The sequence below is a fragment of the Glycine soja genome, chromosome 5 (genome assembly GCF_004193775.1).
Source record: "Glycine soja cultivar W05 chromosome 5, ASM419377v2, whole genome shotgun sequence".
Taxonomy (NCBI): domain Eukaryota; kingdom Viridiplantae; phylum Streptophyta; class Magnoliopsida; order Fabales; family Fabaceae; genus Glycine; species Glycine soja.
In genome coordinates, this window is record NC_041006.1 from 39,230,705 (window position 1) to 39,253,318 (window position 22,614).

The window sequence follows — 22,614 nt, forward strand, 5'->3', positions numbered from 1 at the left end:
GTAATTGGATTTATCTGAGAGTTTTCTTGCACTTTATCAGTAGAAGGCTCCACCTCAATTTGAGTTTTCTCTTTCCCACATTCTGAGTTTTCAAAATACATTCCCATCTTTGTCTCATCAAATGTCACATCTCTACTGATGATGAGCTTGGAAGGTTTTGGGTCCAACCTCCACAGCCTGTACCCCTTGACTCCTTTAGCATTCCCGAGGAATAGACATTTTATAGCTCGAGCTTTCAACTTGTCCTTCTTGACATGTGCAAATGTCAAGGCTCCAAACACCCTTAGGTTAGAGTAATTTGCTGGACTTCCACTCCAAACCTCCATTAGTGTTTTATATTCAAGGGCAGATGAGGGACTCTGTTGATCAAATACACAGTTGTGTTTGTAGCTTCTCCCCAGAAAACCTTGGGCAAACCTGCTCCAAGAAGCATGCATCTCACTATTTCCAGAATGGTTCTATTCATCATTTCTGCAAGGCTATTTTGTTGAGGAGTACCAACAACTGTTTTGTGCCTCTTGATTCCATGATGTGTGTAGAAAGTATTGAATTGATCTGAGACAAATTCAAGTCCATTGTCTGTCCTTAAGACCTTCAACTTGGTTCCTTGCTGATTTTCAATTTGAGTATGCCATTCCTTGAACTTCTGAAATATTTTAGCTTTGTTCCTTAGGATGTAGACTCATACTCTTCTTGAATAGTCATCGATAATGCTCAAGAAATAGGATCCATCCCCATGTGTTTGGATCCTCGATGGTCCCCATAGATCTGCATGAGCATACTCAAAGGCTCTGGTTGAAGTATGCTTACATGTCCCAAATTTCACGCTGTGAGATTTCCCCATGACACACTGGTCACAAAATTCCAATTTATGGAATTTATCACTCATCAGCAAGTGTTGTTTTTCAAGTTATGTCAAGCCTTTCTCACTGATGTGGCCTAGCCGCAAGTGCCACAATTTAGACTTATCTTCCATTGTCTGACTTGCAATAGACACATGCCTAATTACTATGGATTCTTCTAGGATGTACAACCCATTGCTTCGCCTTCCCTTAGCAATGATTGAGGCTCCGGTGGACACCTTCATCATCCCATTCTCAACATTTGTAGTGTATCCCATAAGATCAAACATGCTTATGGAGATAAGGTTTCTCTTGAGCTCTAGAACATACCTCACATCCTGCAGCAGCATTTCCCTATTGTCAAACATTCTCAGTCTGATAGTCCCAATGTCGTGCACCTTGCAAGCCTTGTTGTTCCTAAGAAGTACTGTTCCATACTCCTTCTGTTCAAGATCCTCAAAGTAATCCTTTACAGGATACATATGGTATGTGCATCCTGAGTTCATGACCCAACTCTTCTATGAATTGTCAGTTGAAGCCACCAAGACCCCAACAGATTCATATCCTTTAGACGCCTCTGCAACATCTGCAGTTTCAATAACCCGAGAGTCCTTGGTACCTTTCTCAGGACAGTGCTTCTTGATATGACCAACCTTTTGACACTTGAAACATCGAACCTGCTTCTTGGTTTCAGGCTTCGACTTCTTCCATTTACCTTCTCCCTTTTTTCCTTTATAGTTGTTAGACCAGATGACACCTCCTCTGTGATCTTCGAATCTTGGAGTTTTTGGAATTCTTTGGTTCGAATTGAGGTGACCACCTCCTCCAAGGTAATTAACTTATCCTTCCCATACAAAAGAGCATCTCTAAAGTGTTCGAAGGTTTTAGGTAAAGCGTTTAGAAGAATGACAACTTTATCTTCATCTTCTAGTTTCACCCCTTCTAGTTTCACCCCGATATTCTCAAGATCATCAATGTTCTTGTTGAATTCTGCAAGTTGTTCCTCGATCGTCCTTGACTCCACCATCTTGAATGAATAGAGTTGTTGTTTGAGTCACAACTTATGGGCCAAAGACTTGGTCATGTACAGCGATTCCAGCTTTGCCCATATTCCAGCTACAGTTTTCTCCTTTGCAACCTCCCTCGGTGCCTTATCACCAAGACACAATATGATTGCACTTCTGGCCTTATCAATCATGCTCTTCTTCTTTGCTTGCGTTAAGGTTGAAGGCATGTTCGACTCCCCTTTCAATGCTTCATCACATCCTTGTTGAATCAAGATTGCTTCCATCTTGATCTTCCATAGCCCGAAGTCATTGGAGCCAGTGAACTTCTCAATGTCAAACTTCGTTGTCATTTCTTGAATGATCTTGTTAACCTTTGCGTGTGTCCCCACAAATGACACCACTTGTTGGTTCATATTGCAATGATACAGCAAAACAAGATCAAACTAAAAAGAAAGATATATTCACATATACACAGAGAAGATGAATGATATTGTTATTCTTCTAAGGAATCAATTTTTCACCTCTGCATAGCAACAGAAAGGGGTTATTTATACAGCAGTAACCCCAGAGTTATAAAAGTCACAACCGGTTACAAAGAAATGTTAAAAGCAGTAAACCAAAATATAGAATCAATAGTTACTACACATAATGATAAAAGTGTTTCGTTGTGAGTGTCGCCTTATTACCCTTTCTTGTCTGTACTATTAGACCTGGTGCTTACAGCACCCTTAAGCTAGAAAACACAAACTTAAGATTGAAGCTGAACACAAGAGTAAGGATATTGTGAGCAAGAAATCTCATTTTCATTTCATAGAGGCATTTCCCTTTTATACATTTAGCACAGGATCTCTACACCAAACCCAATTGCAGTAGAGTCCCTTTTACAGAAATAACAGACATAACAGAAATAACAAACTAACTAACAAACAAGTACAGCTTAATAAGGGACTGAAATGATATCTATATCAAGCTCCAAGCTTCAACATGTACTTGTGGTTTTTTTATAGTTCTATGGCTTCCGAAAAGTTTTAGCGGAAAGATCAGCCGAACCAATAAAAAAGTTAAAGTATGAAACAATCATGGCCATCGTGCTTAGATGCGGATCTCAGTATCTCACAACATAAACGCTGCACTTGTTTGCCATTGTTGAACTGAGTTTATTGTATATATATATATATATATATACACATACATAAAACAGAACCATTGTTGAACCTGTTAGAAGCTCCACAAAGAATCACAATTTTCTTGTAGAAATTCCATTTATTTAGATCTATGTAAAAAAAAAAATACTACAATTCATGCTTTCAATTCCCTACTCATCACCACCCTCAAGTAGAAAAGATCTAAACTTTGACCATTTTTATCTTCACCGTACTAAAAAAAGGTTACAACTTACAACCAATTTTTGTACAAGAACATCTGGGGACGATTTTGAGTTCGCATAACTCAATCGGAAACCACTTATAAAGTGCCATGGTACCCTCGTCTTGATCATGGCCACCGGGTTCGCCGCCACGAATCCAGCCGCGAAGCTCGCCGTGACGTGGGTCCTGAGCCCTTCACGTATCATACTGTTTTCCAAAATCATCTATTTGAACTAGACGTACGATGCGAGCGGCGACGCGGTCACGAGAATGGCGTAGTTCACCGTACCGTAAGCAATGTGGTGGAGACGCCGGAGACGGAGAATAAAGGGGCGAAGTAGCGCCTGGGAGACTGTGTGTTGCCAACGACTTCTTCACTCTTCAGGCAATGTGAATTAGCGCGTGCTTGTCGACCAAACGGTGTAGAAAGGGTAAGTTTGAAAAAGAAAATAAATTTTAAAATATTGCCAGGTGTCAAATTTTAACTTGAGTCGGAACATCATCATTCGTACCCTTTCTTTTAGAAACTCAAGGATTTCTCTCTCTCTTATTAAATATCAGCTCTGTTTTCAAATAATCGCTAACTAACTCAAACTTAAATCCTCCTAGCACTTAAAAAGTAAAATAAAACACATATTTTGAATGGATTACTATATTAGTTTTAAGTACTTATATTATAAGTATTTAATTTCAATGCATTAAGGCTTGAAAATTCTTAAAATACTTTATTAGTCAGTCAAATCGCAAAAATTTAGTAATGAGTCGTCAAATTCTTTAGAGCGAAATTTATGACACATAATATATCAAATTAAATAGGTAAAATAAATATTGATTTATAAACTTTTTTCAGTTTAATTCCCCCATTCCTTTTAACATTTTAGCCTCTTTATCTCTTTTTTGTTATAATTTAAACCTTTTTATCGAGTTATTGATTTTAATCACTTAAAAAAAGTTACAATTGATAAATAAAAAAAACTAAATAATTGGTCCTTCCAAAATATTTCATCCCATTTTGATCTCACTAAAATTTTAATGAGATGTTAATTTTGTTAATAAATGTAGTATATTTTTTTAGTCCGTAGGAATTTTAGAAGAAACAAATTAACAAATTAACTAACATAATTAACAATACTGGATGAACAACAATAATGCTAAAATTTTAGAAGGAATAGATAAGCAAATAGTAACATTTAAATGTAGGAAATAAAGAATCTCACTGGACAGTTGACATGCTACCAACAATGACATCTTTCAACTATTTAACATACAATACATAAACAGGTACAAATGAAATTAACACCATAAGTACTATACAAAGCTCTAAAGATAATTTAGAATGCTTAAGATTATCATGTATGAGTTGAACCTTATATCATTAAGGCCTAAAACAAATTTTTGAGGTTTGCACTTATTAAGGGTTTTTAGGCCCAAAATCATCCGGGAAAATGCAACTTGGAATGCTTTCAACTTCCACAAGCCAAACACTCTTCTCGGTTTGTTAAAGAGCACACCATCTGTGCCATCTTGGTATTATCATCCTCTTCCTCTGCCATAGGTTTTTCCTGCACTCACAATAGAAACATTTAATATCAAAATGTATATAATTACATGAATAAGGAAGATTGATGACAATGAATTCTTATTACATGGAGCATAGAGGTATCAACAGTAAACTTGATAGCATCTGCTGCGGCACGTGATCGCAGATAATACATCCCAGTCTTCAAACCCTTTCATGCCAAATCAAAAAGCAATAAACATCAATCAGTAAAAAGTAGGTCTGAAATTTCCCCAATAAGAGACCTAGTTTCTAATAATATAAAATCCACCTAGTAGTGTATCTAGAAATAAAAGGCAATGCAGAAGAAATAAACACAGCTGTAGGCAGTGTATAGATTTATCTATTTTTAAATGTTCCTCTCTGAAATCCATTATTACTAAAAGATCCAACTGTGAAAGCAAACGTAAATTTAACATCAAAGAACATACTACCAAACACACAAAATCCTTTATTAGAGACAACATGAACACAATCCAATGAAAAATGACATTAACTAGACCCAAGGAAGAAGGTCGATACCTTTGACCATGCATAGAAATGCAAAGAAGTTAACTTTCCAAAGTTGGGTTGATCCATGTGAATATTCAAGCTCTGACTCTGGTCTATGTAGCATCCTCTATCAACAGCCATATCAACCAATGTCTTTTGCTTAATCTCCCAAACAGTCCTGAAAATTTCAAACTGAGTTTAGCATAAACATCTTAGAGCCAAGTTTGGGTAAGTAACAAAATCACAAATCTCATACTTGTATATGATTTTCAGATCATCAGGTATTTCTGGGATTTTCTGAACTGAACCATCCTCATAGATAATATTATTCTTGATTGTAGGAGACCAAAGTCCCATTTCAGTCAAGTCATGAAGTAAATGCTTGTTCACTACAACAAATTCACCACTGAAAGACAAACAGTTAACAATCAAGATAGATCAATAAGATATCAAAACATAATAAGATGATATGGCAATAAACCTTAGAACTCTGCGGCTGTAGATATTAGAAGTATATGGCTCAAAACACTCATTATTGCCAAGAATCTGGCTAGTTGATGCAGTTGGCATAGGGGCAACAAGAAGTGAGTTCCTCACACCCGTCTTTGCTATCATCTCCCGAAGTGCATCCCAATCCCAACGACTTGAGGGCATCACACCCCACATGTCTGGCTGAAGAATTCCCTGCACAATACAAAAATCACCTAAGCCACTACATACAAACATCGTGGATGTTTACATTTCTAATCATAAGCCTAAAAAATTAAGTTGAATATACATGAGCATTTCCAGTGCATTATGAATATAGCTCAGGACACTTAAAAAGACACAAGTATAAAAACATTTAACAGGAATGTACCTTGCTTATAGGACTACCACTATATGTTTCATAGGGACCTTCTTTTGCAGCCAATTCAGATGAAGTTTTTAGTGCATGATAGTATATAGTCTCAAATATATCCTTGTTCAACTGCTGAGCCTGCATCCCATGTCCAGGAAAACTATCAAATTGATGAACCTCTAGCTTAAATTGTAGATGAAAAAGCAGTCCCATAAATGTTATTTACCTCTGGTGAATCAAATGCCACACCTAGTAGTATGAAGGTATCGGCAAGACCCTGAACTCCAATACCAATGGGTCGGTGTCGCATGTTTGATCTTCTAGCAGTATCAACTGGGTAGTAATTAACATCAATTATTTTATTGAGGTTTGTTGCCACTATTGCAGTAACCTATAATTATCAGTCATATAATGATAATGTCAATACATATTGAAACACATAAAGAACAACCAGTATAGTGTTTAGTTCAAGAATAACTAGAAATTGTACCTCTCCCAGTTTGTCAAAGTCAAAATATCGGTTTTTTGAGCCTCTGCTTCCAACAAGCTTAGATGGATGAGATTCCATGGGCACACCCTATGCAAGTGGATAAACATCCTAGATCAGGAATAACAAGTTGGCCTATAGCTACCAAGAAATCAAATACGTCTGATCCTAACACATGAAGTATGCCAGGGATGTCCTACCTTCTCTCTTACATATCGCGGCAGGGCAATCGATGCCAAGTTGCACACAGCCGTTTCTGTTGGACTTGTATACTCAATTATCTCAGTGCACAAGTTTGATGACTTGATTGTGCCCAAATTCTGTTGGTTGCTTTTTTTATTGCAAGTGTCCTAGGATATAGAAAAAGGAAGAGGTTTCAATGAAAAATAAATACAAAATGCACTGAAATAGAAACCTAGCAAAAGTTAAACATGCATTTGTAAACCACCTTAAAAAGCATGTAAGGAGTTCCAGTTTCTATCTGGGACTTCAAAATTTCAAACCAGAGATTCTGTGCCTGAACAACCTTCTTTGCTTTTCCCTATGTACACATCAATTTGGTTAGAAAAGCAAGGCAATAATAAGCAAAAGGAATATTCAAAACATGCAAAACATTAAAACAGGTCAACATACAAAGACCAAAACTTACTTCTCTTTCATATTGAGTGTACAATTTCTCAAATTCTTCACCCCAGCAATCAGCCAAACCTGGCGCTTCATTGGGGCAAAACAAAGACCATTGCCCATTGCTCTGAACTCTTTCCATAAAGAGATCAGACACCCAAAGAGCATAAAACAAATCTCGAGCTCGATGCTCTTCCTGCATAAATAACAACATGTGGCTATATCAATAAAATAGAACTATTCTTTAACTAGCATGAACTAAAAACTAGGGTCAAAACTAAATAATGGGAACCAAAATTGCTACTTTTTTAAAGACCCATCAATCATACCTTTCCATGGTTTTTCCTTAAATCCAAGAATTCAAATATATCAGCATGCCATGGCTCCAGGTACACAGCAAATGCACCTACAAGAAACACAAAATGTGCAAGACAATTTATAAATATTCATTAAAATTACAATGTAGAAATTATCAACAGTGTAAATGATTATTTTACCTTTCCTCTTGCCTCCCCCTTGATCAACATAGCGAGCAGTATCGTTGAACACACGCAGCATTGGAACAATACCATTTGATGTCCCATTTGTGCCACGGATGTAACTTCCTGTGGCACGAATGTTGTGAACACTAACACCAATTCCTCCAGCTGATTTGCTAATGACTGCACACTCCTTCAAAGTGTCATATATTCCCTCTATACTATCATCTTTCATGCACACAAGGAAGCAACTACTCAACTGCCAATGCACATAAACATATCCAACTGCATAAGGTCACCATAGTAATCTTACACAATAAGGACAAAAAGCACACCACATGCTCACAAAAAAAGGGAGACATGGAGGGAAAGAGCATTAACAGAAACTATACCTGAGGCCTAGGTGTTCCTGCATTGAAAAGTGTTGGAGATGCATGAGTGAACCATCTCTGAGACATCATGTGGTATGTTCTGACAGCAGAATCAATGTCATCCTTATGAATTCCAACAGCAACCCTCATCAACATGTGCTGAGGCCTTTCCACAACCTTTCCTTGAACCTTCAAGAGGTATGACCTCTCAAGAGTTTTGAAACCAAAGTAATCATAGTCAAAGTCCCTATCATAGATTATCTCACTGTCCAATCGAGCAGCATTCTAAAACAAAATAGAAAACAATACCAAAGTGAATTTCACATCATACTAAAACACAGCCAAACAAAACTTAAAAGCATAGAATTACACCACACTCACACACACAGAGTATAACTGTCAATAATCAGTAACTGTACTCAAACCACTCCAAGGCCTATATCTTCCAATTTTGAAACATAAACCAACTACAATCAGATAGTCAAACCTATACGACACCAGATCCATCACACATAAGAAACATTCACAAATGAAAACCACGATTATGTGGGTAATCCAATGGAAAATAAACAACGCACAAACCGAATTTCAAACAGCAACAAATAGAATTACCTTGATGATAATTTCATAGACGTCATCAGCAATCAGAGGAGCCTTCATCGCAGATCTCTCATTAAAATGGTAATACATAACCTTAATCCTGAAACAGTCACAATTCACCCACGGTAAAGAACAATTCATAACAAAACGCAGACACGGCTCTCCATCACACTTACGTTTCAGAAAATGACTTCTTCGTATTCTTGTGCAGATTTGAAACGGCAATCCTCGCAGCCAACTGCACCAAACACAAAATCACACAGATCAGCCTTTAAGCCATAATATGAACCACAAAAAAAGCGCGAGAAAAGAGAAGAATCTCACAGAAGCATAGTCAGGGTGGTTGGCGGTCATAGCCGCGGCGGTTTCCGCCGCCAACTCATCGAGCTGGCTAGTGGTGACGCCTTTGTAGACGCCAGCGCACACTTTCTGAGACACCAGAACAGGGTCACAGTGTTCGGTGCTTAAACCGTAACTAAGTTTCTTGAGACGCGCGGTGATTTTATCAAAATGCACCGTCTCTTGCCTCCCATCTCTCTTCACCACATACATATTGTCTTTTTTTCTTTTTCTCGGTTTTCTATGTCTCTCAGTGGAGAATTTCGTCGAACAGTTTTGGCGCAGGCGCGAGGGTATAAATAGAGTGTTTGTGTGCTGAGGGGTTGGGATATGTGAAAGATTTCTTTTTTTTATTTTGCCGGCTGAATAATGAGGGTTCCCTCGCAAATGTGTGCAATTTCGAAATTTTCCCGCGAGAACGTTGCATTTGGAATTCAGAACTTGAATTAAATGAATTGTGGGAGAGTGGGTTACGCTAGGTGCTGCGGGACCACGCTCTTTTTGAAATAAAGTAGAAGGAAGCGCTTTTTTATATCTGTTTTGTTTCTTACTTGATTCAACTCATGTTATGTGCACTTTTATTATTCTTTCAATTTTTCAACAAAAAAATCAATTGTGTTAACACATATATAGTTCGGAATTCTAAGAGTTGAAGGGGGAAAAGCACAAATAGAAATTATTTTTTAAAAAATAATGGGAGTAATATTCTTTGATCCAAGTTTTAATTAATATATAATTAATTTAATAACTCTATTGATTGTTATTATGAGTTAATAGCCGAAATATAATTGTGAAATAAGCAAAATTGCAAATTATTGAAACTAGGAAAACCAAATTTCTCAATTAAAAGGGAAGGGATTAAGATTGTGAAATTGGAAATTTAGAGAAACTAAAATTATAATTTAATTTATACATTTTAAAAATATTAACAACTTCTTTAGAAAGAACTTAAATATTGATGTGCTTAATTTCTCAGGTTGAGAGTTATTCTAGATTGTTGTATCCCAATCAAAATGCCCTAAATTTAATTTTAAATATTATTACATCAGTTAAAAACCATGCTATGTTAATTATGCATACAAAAACATGTATAAACTAATAAATATTGTTTTGTGTCATTTTTTAATTATTAACCATATGAATCAATTTAAAAAAACTCCTCAAATTGATAAAATTTAAATTATAAAAAACTAAATTAAACTTTTAATAAAACAAAAGCTCAATTTTTTTTAATTCATAAAAATTATAACTGACATAGATACTAGTAAAGGAAATTTAAAGTATAAGATAAAAACCAACTCCATAATTTAGCCTTTATCGTAAGCATTATATATTTTTATGATAGGAACATTATAAATTTTAATCATAATATAATTAAAAATATTTATTTTATGTAGGGATATGAATTAAAGCTTAGTCAGAAAAAATAAAATGAATTAAAGCTTCTATAATACTGTTACGAATACCGGAGGAAGCAACAGCTATTATCATCTGGAAAGACTGAAAGAGTAAAGAAAACCCTAAAACCCTAAAACCCTAGAAATTCAGAATTCAGCTGAAGAAGAAGGAGGAGGAGGAGGAACCAATGGACTTCGACGAGTACGAATACCTGGAGAAGACAGTGGAGGAAGACATAGATAAAGACTCCTCCAAGAAGAAGAAGGACATCACCGACAAGAGCGAGAGGAGTTACCGGAAGCCCCGCGACGTCGACGACGATCTCGACGCCGATGACAGAAAGAGCAAGAGGTCAAGGGGCGACGACGAGAACGGTGGTTCCAAGAAAGATCGCGACAGAGACAGAGAAAGAGACCGTGACCGCGAACGTTCCTCCGGCCGTCACAGGAGCGAGAGGGAGAGAGACGGAGAGAGGAAAGACAGGGATAAGGATAGAGAGAGGAGGGATAAGGATAAGGATAAGGATAGGGATAGGGATAGGGATAGGAGAGACCGTGATAGGGACGGAGATAGGGAAAAGGAGCGCGAGAGAAGAGACAAGGATAAGGAGAGAGAGGGGGAAAAAGAGGCGAGGGAGAGATCCACAAGGAGCAGGAGTCGCTCCGAGAGGGACAGAGACAGGGAGCGAGATTTCGAAATGCGCGATGGCCGGTAAATTGCTCTCTCCTTTGTGTTTTACGCAAGGACTGAACTTAGATACAGTGTCGTAGGTACTTTCGGTACGGTTCTCTAATCAGAATTGGAGTTTTACGTTGGTAATCTATGTTGAGCTTTAATGGAAACCTTTACGATGTGGGTTACCGCAGCAAAACACCAAGTTTGATTGGAGAACAATACCAAAAGCACCTAAAGAACTTTAACAAAGTTGTGTCCTTCATACAATTAATTTTTTTTTTAAGTAAAAGGAGGGACTGAGTTGGGAATAAGAGTTCTATTTGGTTTAAAGAAATGTGACAGGATTTGTATCATTTGAGGGTAGATTTTATGCATTTTAGCTTCTTCGTGTTATATATTTCTTATGTGATATTAGAGTATTATAAAGGAGCTGCAATTATTCAATTGCAGACTCATCTAGCTTCTAATAGAAGATAGTTAGTTCGGAGTTAGTTAGACAGTTACTGTTAGACTCTCTAACAGAATTGTCTATATATACTCCTTTGTAAGTCTCAATGACTTGGGTTAATGAATAACATTTTACTCCTTCTTCATTCCCTACTCTCTCTCTTCTCTCAGAAGTATGTTTTTGAAACTTCAGCAATCAAGCTTGGTGAGCTAACAGCAGCGTTTCAACTTCTTCAATAGGAAGAGGTTGGAATTTACTTTCGATAACTGAGATTACTGAATGATAGTCTTGTAGAAGTCCTTCAAGTATAGCTTCAATGTGTTCCTGAAGAGAAATTGGACTTTTGAAAGAGGCAAGCGAATCGGAAATTGCTTTGATCCTAAGCAGGAACTCGCACGTCGACTTATCTTCAAGCATCGTTGCATGCAATTCAGTTTGAATCTGCCTTGCTTTGGCTCACGTCTGTTTGTGAAAATAATCATGGATTCGTTCCCAGACCTCATGAATGAACACAACCAATGATTTGAGACAGAATTGATGTATAGACAGAGTCGATTGCAACCAGGTGAGAAGAACCCGGTCCTGCTGTTCCCACGTCTCATATGCAGGATTCTCCATTCCTGCCTTGCGATCTGCTTCAGTAAGGAATCATAACGGGACTTGTGGATTCCCAACAAACCTTTGAAGTTTGTGAGATTTGATGACAGGCTCAATGCCTCAATTTGCTGTTGCCATAATGAGATATTCGAATCATCAAGCTTCTGTGAAATTGAACTCAGAAAAGCGGAAGCGGAAGAAGAAGAAACAGAGTTTGTTGCCATTGATGATCGACTAAGCTCTGATACAATCATAGATTTCCTAGTTTGAGAGAATAGAGAGAGAGAGAGATAGAGAAAGTAATGAATGAAGGAGTAAAATGTTATTCATTAACCCAAGTAATTGAGACTTACAAAGGAGAATATATAGACAATTCTGTTAGTCTAACAGTAACTGTCTAACTAACTTCTACTAGAAGCTAGATGAGTCTGTAGTTGAATAACTGCAGCTCCTTATAATACTCTAATATGTGATTTTGCTGTTTGCAATTCTCACTCCATTAATGACCTTGAGGTGGCCTGAGAATCTATATCAATCATATCATCGGTATGGTACCACAAGGCATTAACATATCTCTGTTTTCTTTACTAAGGTGTATACTTTTAAGTTTTAAGTGCCCATCACCTCAAGGCATTAAAATCCCTTGGTGCCTAAAGGGAAATTTTCACCTTTGACTACTTTCCTTGAAATATGTTACATTGATGTGTGCAACTCACTAGATGCTAAGTTCCTTGCTGCTAAGTGTCCCAAAACTAGTTATTCTTTTTATATGATAAATATCACACCCTTTAGTATCTCATTGTAAAGTTAGTTGGCTAGGCTTTTTCTACTGTTATGATTTATAAATATGATATAAAGGTGTTTCTCTTTTGAACCAGAAAGATACTCCTATGGTCCCAATAGGTGGTGACACCTCTTATCTTGGGGCCATAGGCATTCATTTGGCTACTCTGACTCTAAGATTTAGCAAGATTCTAAATTAACTAATATGAACTTCTCTTTTATTTTTTTAATAACCTTATTATAATTTGAGTTGCAGGAGATTTAGGGTTAAGAAAGAGGCCTCAGAACCTGAGGCTGACCCAGAAAGGGATCAGAGAACTGTTTTTGCCTACCAGGTTGATTGGAAGTTCCTATTTTTGTTTGTTTTAAATTATATGAATATACAAGTTCTACATATTTGGTGTCTTGTTCTGATGATTGGCTATTTGCCCTGTGGTGGTTTCAGATGCCGTTAAAAGCAACAGAGAGAGATGTGTATGAGTTCTTTTCAAAAGCTGGCAAGGTCAGTTGCTATTAAATTTGATGTACTTTTGCCATTGGAACTGTGATGACTTGCCTATCAAACCATTTTTGTCTCCATTGGAACTTTATTGACTTCTGTTGTCATTTAAACTATTAATATTATCATATTTTATGCTTTGTATTTAGTATATTGTTGTTTCTCATTCATGAGTAGTGATAACAATTATATACAATGTAGAAGTTCTTACAAGCATACTGAATGCTTCTTATTCTGAGACATTTGGTTTCTGTTGCAGTATATTGTCCTCTGCCTTCAGTTTTAAGTAGGAGAGCAACTTTGTTATGTCTCAACATTCGTTTGTGCGATGAATGAATATGGGGTTACATTACATGATGATATTTTCAACGTCACAAATTTGGTGTTTGGTTTGCATGCTTAGGGTGAATGTTATATATTTGCCTTTGTATGAGGTACTTCATCCGTCAAGTTTAATGTTCTTTCCTTTCATTTTAGGTGAGAGATGTCCGTCTGATCATGGATAGGAACTCAAGACGATCTAAAGGAGTTGGGTATGTGTTTTATTGTCAAATAATTTATTGTTTAAATGTATGTGCTATTGTGGTATTAGGATATGAACTTCCAAGAATCATGTTTAACTGTATCTTTAAATGGACTAGCAATGCGATAATGATGAGGGATGGTGGGAATACCTTGCACTCATGTTTAATCAATTCATGCTGCGCACTCAAGGTAGATGACATAATCCTAGTTTTCTGTTTGGTCCTATTCCCAATTTTCTTCCTCTGCATGCCATACAATGAGGATTTCATTTGTGTGCTGATACTCCTTTTAGTTTATTTTCCTCCATTTATTAATTGGAAGCCCCTTGTATTGGTTGTGGGGCTTGGTAAGGTTGATATGGAGGAAATTTTACTCTCCTTTTCTATATATCTCTATTTTTATTTTTTTTTAGAAGAATGACTATAAGTAGCTAGATGAGATGCTCATGGATTTGGTTCTGTTTGACTTTTACTATTATTGACTATAAGTAGCTAGATGAGTAGCTACAAGTGAGTTATTGAGCAAAGCCAGCTGCCAGTTTTTGGTTTGATTTCTTTTCTTAGGATTGGATTTTCTCATGTATACATATATAGCCAAAGTCTGTTACTGTTGCTAATTCTGCCTCTTCCTGTCTCAATCACTGTTCTGAAAACTGGTCAGACCAGAACACTGGTTTACAACGGGTTAATGGAAAATGCTTAATATAATGTTATTTTGATTTGTTTTCCATAAAAACATGAAAAATGAACCTAAAGTTATTATGGTTAATGAGCATTGTTGTGTATTGTTGAAACTTAGATTTTGGTTTGAACTTTTGTGTGTACTTTGAATATTAAGAATCTATAGCATTATGTTTTATTTTTAGTTTTATAAATTTATATTATGTTTTCATATTATTTTATGCATTATTGAATTACTATTATTTTATTAATGCCAGTTCGACCATGGCTGAACATTGAACCCTGGATCAGTGCCTTGATTAGTTCAATGACTGGTCCGTTTTTAAAAACATTGGTCTCGATGGTTTCCTTCCTATATTCTCATATCGTTTTCTCTTATTCTCTTCTGATTGAATTGTCAATTTAATAATTAATACATGCTTTAGCTTATAATGTTTATTATGACAGGCTAAATGAAACTCAGCTTGAGCTGTCTGCACTAGAGTTTTTGTTTCCCTACATCTCTTTGCTGTATGCTTTGTAAGTTTTGATTGCAACTTTGTTTATTAGTTCTGAAAACTTGATGCAAGTTCTTGATGAGGATGCAGGTATATTGAATTTTATGATGCGATGTCAGTGCCAATGGCTATTGCTCTCTCTGGCCAACTTCTTCTTGGGCAACCTGTAATGGTGAAACCTTCTGAAGCTGAAAAGAACCTTGTTCAATCTAATGCTTCTGGTGGAGCGGCCGGTGTAGCTGGGCCCTATGGAGCTGTGGACAGAAAATTGTATGTGGGAAATCTTCACTTCAACATGACTGAGAGTCAGCTGCGGGAGGTATTTTACTTTTGTTGCTGTCTTATTGGCTGTTGTGTTGTGGATGGAGAGTTTCGGCATAAGGCATATTTCTTTTTTGGTCTTTGCTACATTTATTAGGAATACAAATGCACATGATTTTATTGAATACCATTAACTTTACAAAATTCATATCTCCCTAGAAACATTCAATTAAGTTTCTCTTATCTGGATCTAGTATATTGGTAGGTTATCACCAATTTGAATCTTATTGGTAGATTATCATCATTTGATATACTTTGTTTTTCGTGTTTTAGATTTTTGAACCATTTGGTCCGGTTGAGGTTGTCCAACTGCCTCTTGATTTGGAAACAGGACACTGCAAGGGTTTTGGGTTTGTTCAAGTTCGTTTCTAACTCTTAACTTTTAGTAATTTTGATTCAGGTAGCATTGTTATCTAATTATTTGCATTCATTGGACAGTTTACTCATCTAGAACATGCCAAGGCTGCTCAGAGTTTAAATGGAAAATTGGAGATTGCTGGCAGGACTATCAAGGTAGAAATATGTGTTGTTCATTTTGTTTTTCACTTGTTTGTTTTCAATTTTGTTGATGATAATTCTCAGTTCTTTTGTTTGTGACTGACTGATATTGAGCATCAAATTCAGGTTTCATGTGTAACAGATCATGTTGCAAGCCAAGATGCAACTGCAAAATCTGCAGACTTGGATGACGATGAAGGTGGATTGGTAAGTTTGCTTCTGTTATATAAAATATTCAAAAACTGGCGATGTGCCATTTAAAATTTTAAATCTATACCTCATCATGCAATATTGCAAATTTACTAGAGTTGTTTGTGCTTCAAAGAAAAAGGCCCTTTTTTCTGTTAAAAGATATGTTTAAAAAAATTATAGTCATCAATGCAAACTCTTCAAAAAATTTGTTTTTTTTTCCCCTCAGGTGTTAAAATGTTATCTTCTAAGCAAAAGCTCTAAAAATGTTGTATCATAGAATCACTTTTTTCCTTGCTTAATCTGGACATAGTTTAGAAGCAGGTGCTGTCAGGTTTCCTTCTTCTCAAATTAGATTAAGATTGATTTCTTTTCTGCATTTTCACTCTGTTTTTGCACTCAAACAATTTTTCTTTCTAGTCGGGGACAGGTCTGAGGGTGTTTAGGAAGCTTCTCTGTTCCTACATCTTTGTTGTTGTTTCCCCCTGGTATACTAACAATGTTATTTATTCATAATGAAGACCTTGCTTATGAGCTGTGCTTTGCTATGCAGACTTTAAATGCTCACTCAAGAGCATTGCTTATGCAGAGGCTGGCTGGCGCAGACCCTGCAAGGTATGTCGTTAATAATATTGCTCATTTTTGTAAATCTGTTCATTATCTTCACAGTTTTCTACTTTGCAGCATAGGTTTGCCTGTTGTGAATGGCTCAGTTCCTGCTCAGCAGGCTATCAGCTTGCCTATTGGTGCACCAGTTCTACCAACGCTAGTCATGCCTAATCCAGTGGTAGAACCTGTAGGAAACCCCAGCGAGTGTTTACTTTTAAAGAATATGTTTGATCCGAGCACTGAGGTCTGTGGTTATCTAATTATATACTTCCACCATGTGATTTTTCATTTAACAAAGTACTGATGGCAAACATTGCAATGCAGACGGAACCAGATTTTGATATAGACATTAAAGAGGACGTAGAGGAAGAGTGTTCTAAATATGGCCGAGTGAAGCATATTTTTGTTGACAAGTAAGCTCATGAATGTGCAACACACTTCAATAATCATGAAAAATTTTACTGCGTGCTTTTACTTTTTTTTAAAAAAAAAAGAAAAAATTCCACATTACATGTGAGTTACAATTCATTAATTGGTTTCACACATACAGAAAAAGTGCAGGTTTTGTGTATTTGCGGTTTGATACAGTGGAAGCAGCAAGTGCTGCTCAACATGCAATGCACTTGAGATGGTTTGCACGCAGGTTAATTTCTGCTGTCTTCATGGTAATCTTTTTATTCATGAGTTCCACCTTTCATGCCTTTGGACTTGAAAATGTGATTTATAATAATAAATAATAAATTAGGTGTTTGATCTTTTTTTTGTTTTTAATTTTTTTTTTTTTAATGATATTTGCCAAAATCTTGAGAACAAGATGACATTTCTGTACAGAAGGATTAATAAATGATTTGCATTAAAAAAATACTAATGTATCCCAGTCCCCAGAGGCTCCTTGCTATGCGGAAGGGGAGGAGTCTTACCCTTGCATATGCAAAAAGACTGATTCCAGATTTGAACCCATGACCAACCAGACACCAAGGACAGAAAGAGATCCATAAATAGGAATTTTCATATACTTTTCATCAGATGCATGAAATAGTCGGAGTTGAACTTATTTATTTTACTTGAGAGGTATTTCTTTTCTAGGATTATATTATCTTTTTCAGATGTCTAATTAGGTGTCCTCTTATTCAAATACCATCCTACTGGTTATCCTTGTGCATTAACATATTTCAGTTCAGACCCTTGGGCTACGCCACGTGAGGCTTAGTATCAGCAGGTTTTTCAGTCGTCTCTCCTGCAATGTTTGGGATGTTATAACGCTCTATGGTTGTGTATATTTCTGAAATTTTTTTCCGCGGGTTAGAATATAAGAATTCCTGTAGTCTTATTGGGTAAGAGTATTTATATCATCATATCCGATAATCACATTACCATGATATCATGTGTGGCCTGAATGTCGTCTCTGTTCTCTCTTCCCTTTTTCTGCCCCCCCCCCCCCCCCCCCTTTAGATTTATAGTTCCTAATGTTATATAATGAAACTTTTCTTTATTTATTTCAAGAGATTGTTTGTTTTGCAGCAACCAGAGTTGTACGAAGCCAAGTTTAAAGGGGAAGTTTGAAGTTCATACATGCCTCGAGGCTCCTGAAGATACAATATGCATTATTTTGTGGTCTTAGTTTTCATCCATTAAGTTCTAGTTTTTAGGATTCATGAATTGTATTAGATGTATGATTACAGAAATGATAATGTCCTGATGTTGGCGATATTTATGATCAGTTTTTGGGCTTTTTATGGAACTTCAATTATTTTCCTACGAAAACAATGTGAAAGTTTCTATTTTTTATACGATAAAGCCATAATGACACCTAAAGTCGCCCGTGACCCGTGTATGATTTCAGTGGATGCCCTCCTTCCCTAGTTCGTACTTTTGAACCTAGACCCCAAGAAATATAATACTACTAGTACTGTCAATAATGTTAACATATAAGGGTAAAAAAAAATTAACAGTGGGCCCAAGCAATAAAATGTTGACGTAAAGCACATAGTTTTAAAATGGAATATGCTCCTCTAAAGTGCATGCAAGCACTTTGGAGAGTAAAGTGCACTAGCCCTAAATTATAATGAATAGTTTTGAGATTAATACATTGAGATTAAAACTGTCTCATCAGACTTTTATTTTTTTAAAAATAAATTATTAAAAAAGAAACAAATTTGTTCTCACACCCTGAACCCCCTAGTCCAAATCATCCTCCACTAAACTTCAACCCATTGTCGTTGCCTCCGTAGTCAGGTTCTCTCCACCTCACATAGGTCCAGAATTATCATTAATCATACATCTTGATTGATCGGTAAAATTTGATCATCCGCGTGAACAGAATAATAAGATTTGACATTCATCATAACAAACAAGCTATAAGCTGTTGATGATACAAAAAATTTCGACAGATTCAAACAGCAAAAAGAAAAAGAATCAGTAAAATTATTTGTTTTTTATGCGAAAAACTGTCACCAAGTTGTGAATCAGACTCACAAATGTTTTTATTTTTTTTTTCATCAATGATATTAGTAAAAAGTTATCCTGGCTAAAAGCCAAGATTGGAATCCTGAACCAATCAGTTAAGAGTTGTGTCAAATCCGTTGTTGGTCCTCTCTCCTCAGCTATGATAAGGCCCTTCTGAATTGCTGGAAGTATAGGTCTGCATTGAGGTTCGGCATCGATCCAGAATACCCTTCTTCCAACCAGGCAGCAACATCTTCCGCTTAATTTGTTTATAACCCCATGCTCTTCATTTTTATGCTCATCTTCGAAAGAGCAACTTTCTTACTTGTGCCTCGTCCAGGATACTTGTTCTCACGAATTGGTACTCCCAGGATATTCATCCCAGAAGGTGTATACTTTATATACCTACTTCTTTTTTAGTCACGTGAGTCACGCCAAATATAATTTCCCTTTTTCTTTTTCTTTTTCTTTTTTATCAGCGACATTATTTTTCTTCTAAAATTTGTCGAGTACACCTAACTACATATATATATATATATATATATATATATATATATATATTCTATATCTTATATATATATATATTCTTAAAACTTATTTTTATGACTTTTTTCTAATAACTTATTTTTTTCTCTATCTTTGTTATATTTCTATCTCCTAATTATAATATTATTTTTTTTGGTATAAATCATCAACAATAGAATTTCTAGATTAATTTTTGGCCAATGTTAAGGATAGATGTTGAAAATTGTAAAAATTAAAAAGATGCTGAATCCTTATATTGTCTAATTCATTTTCATTTAATAAATAATACTTTTTAATTCATAGAAATTGAACTTTGGTATAAAAGAATTTACAACAATTTATACATTCTCAAACAATTAAGGTAGAATCTCTTGTTACAACATACCTTATAGCAAATGATAAAGATAGGAAGAACAAAAGAAAGAAATGTGAGATAAAGTGAAATATCTATTAGAAAGAGGAAAAAGGAAAGAAAAATAAATTATAAAAATGTGTTGTAAAATATCCAAGCATGAATTGCAATATTATCCTTCTTATATAAATATAGTGTACATCAAATAAAAATAATTCTTATTTTAAAGTTGCGAAAACTTAACTCTAAAGTATATAATCATACATTAAGATTATTTAATATATGATCACATAACTACGTCATGTATTTTATGTGTGTGTGTGTTTAGCACTGGCTGATTAATTTAGTATTCTAAGTATTTTGAAGATGAAGCTCTTTAGAATTTGGATCGAGGGACGAAGTGGGAAAGCTTAAACATAAATGCAGCAACTGATACTTCCTTGAGCAATGTAAATAACAACTTGCCGTTGATCGAGATATCTCATGTGCTTTCTTCTGTAATTCGCTCCCCAAGGAAAATGAGACGAAACATGATCTAATTAAGAGCAACAAAAGTCCTAGTTAATTTACAAGATGCTAATATATAAGATTTCTTAGCATGACCAAGTGTCGATCGATCTCCGTCAGTTTTCATTACTATCCAAGTACTCTTGATTCATTTCTGAATTAAGGCTGACAAAAAAGAAACAGATAACAATTCAAAAATTGTGTGCAAAACCAAACTTCTGAACCTTTGCATTTCGCAATTAATAAGTCAACAAACTAAGTATTATCATCAATGTGTTGCTCATTTAATCCTTTATAGCTAGCTAGCTTCGATCCATTAACAAACACCACATCGCATTTGCATATGTGGAGACTGTGTAGACCTGAGAAATTTATCTTTCGTTCCTCCATCACCATTAGAAGAATCATAGGTCATAGGTCTTACCCAAGTATACACACACACCAAAAAGAAAACAAAAACCAGTTAATTACTCTCGGAAGAAGCTACAAAATTACGTTAAACATTCACTCGTTGATGAAAACCCAAATTAAAGCAATTCCCCTCACGACCTCACCATAGAATGAACTAATTAATAAGAGAAAATGAAAGGCGTTAATTGGAGAACTCTATATGAAAGCTTCGGGTGGATGAATTTAAACAAACTGCCAAATCAAGAGACGTACTTAATTTGCATCATTCTTCATCAGCAATCGATAATATTAAATCAACATGCACTATCTAACGGATTAACGACAAAACGCAACACTACTGCTGCTGAGACATTTCTCTATATAGAAAGAGTACAACTGAAGTTGAAGTTGCGATCGAGAGAAACTTTTCTACAAAACAAAAATCTGGGACTGACCCAGTTAAAAATTATTAAAACTATAGTTGAGGGTTTAATATATATTAGTATATATTAATTACCCTTACTTTGTCATCACTTCTCATGCCTTCACCCTTAATCTATCGTTTCCAGCATTAACCGGCCTAGTGACCATGTAAATACTCACAAGAGACCGATATCTCCTTTGCTTCTTCGTTGGAAAAACCTCTATATCTATATCATTCCCAAAAATCTCTTGTATTTTCGCCATTATAATATTACTTAGCCTCTGACCAACCTCTTCTCCCTTTTCTTCATCCATGCTTCTGCTCCTCTTGCTTCCTGAAAGGTTCTGTGCCGCGTCCACGTCAGACTCAGTTATCACCAAGCAGTGATCCTTCACGACCTTACTCTTACCCTTACGCGAAGAAGAACGACAGGGTGCTTCTGCCATTAGAGATTTGTGTTAACACATGCACTTAGAACCCACTCTTGATGATAATAATATGCGTGTGTTTTTCTACAGCCCAACAAATAAGCATCGTATTATTATGTACTTTAGCATTTAGCGTGTTTTCTGGGTTGTGTTGTGTGAGTTTTGATTTAGAAAAGAACGAGACCAGCTGGATAGAAACTACGAGGTTGGTTCTATGAAGCTGACAATCTTATATTATTCATTATTTATTTAATGCATGAATCAGAATCGTCCAATGTTTCCGTACTTTTCAAAAACGAGTCGTGACCGTTGGATTGATCTTTGTGATCTCATCTTTGACTTATTGGTCGGCAATCCAACGGGAACTATAATTAGAAAAACCTTCTTTTAGGTAATAATGCACTAAAGGTCCTAAACAGTTTAGGACTTTACTGTTTTTTTTCCTGGTATTCTTAGGACATTAAATACGAAATTAAAAAAAAAAAGAATTTTTTTATTAAAATACATAAAATTATATTATATATATATATATATTCTTATAATTTCTACCATAAATATTTTTTATTTTTTAACTTATATTTTAAGAATACTGTTAGTCATATCTTGTTTTTATCATTACTCAGAAGTTGAATGATAGAGTAGACGTGGTATATCAGCTTGAGTTGAGTTGACCCAAGTCATGGATCAGCCGCATTTGGCTAATTCGCTGCCCGTGTAGAAATTGGAACACACCTTGATAGAGATACGTGGAATTTACTATTCAAATGATTTTCTTTTTCTAAACAATATTTTTTTTGTTTTTGTTTTTATCAGGAAA

At 35.7% G+C, this 22,614-nt stretch overlaps 2 protein-coding genes across 4 annotated transcripts; one reads left to right on the forward strand and one right to left on the reverse strand.

Moving 5' to 3' along the window:
• Positions 1-4,373: 4,373 nt before the first annotated feature.
• Positions 4,374-9,518, reverse strand: LOC114413190 (ribonucleoside-diphosphate reductase large subunit). Its single transcript, XM_028377444.1, has 17 exons — positions 8,993-9,518; positions 8,845-8,906; positions 8,681-8,768; positions 8,090-8,353; positions 7,716-7,956; positions 7,548-7,624; positions 7,244-7,414; positions 7,043-7,135; positions 6,795-6,944; positions 6,598-6,684; positions 6,334-6,498; positions 6,126-6,245; positions 5,748-5,950; positions 5,523-5,672; positions 5,297-5,444; positions 4,863-4,946; positions 4,374-4,778 (listed from the first exon to the last, which is right to left on the reverse strand). The coding sequence occupies exons 1-17, from the start codon at positions 9,218-9,220 to the stop codon at positions 4,680-4,682; spliced, it is 2,430 nt and encodes an 809-aa protein (XP_028233245.1). The 5' UTR covers positions 9,221-9,518; the 3' UTR covers positions 4,374-4,679.
• Positions 9,519-10,442: 924 nt separating this feature from the next.
• LOC114413191 (RNA-binding protein 39-like) lies at positions 10,443-18,490 on the forward strand. Of its 3 annotated transcripts, none has more exons than XM_028377446.1 (13): positions 10,444-11,116; positions 13,165-13,243; positions 13,354-13,410; positions 13,885-13,940; positions 15,200-15,428; positions 15,704-15,790; positions 15,869-15,943; positions 16,055-16,135; positions 16,671-16,732; positions 16,802-16,970; positions 17,051-17,139; positions 17,277-17,369; positions 18,248-18,490. In XM_028377446.1, exons 1-13 carry the CDS (start codon positions 10,593-10,595, stop codon positions 18,345-18,347), a joined length of 1,701 nt encoding a protein of 566 aa, XP_028233247.1. In that variant the 5' UTR covers positions 10,444-10,592; the 3' UTR covers positions 18,348-18,490. The 3 variants fall into 3 exon arrangements, with proteins under 3 accessions (XP_028233246.1, XP_028233247.1, XP_028233248.1); XM_028377447.1 differs by having other exon boundaries at positions 10,445-11,116; positions 17,277-17,391; XM_028377445.1 differs by having other exon boundaries at positions 10,443-11,116; positions 16,671-16,970; positions 17,277-17,391.
• Positions 18,491-22,614: the final 4,124 nt, after the last annotated feature.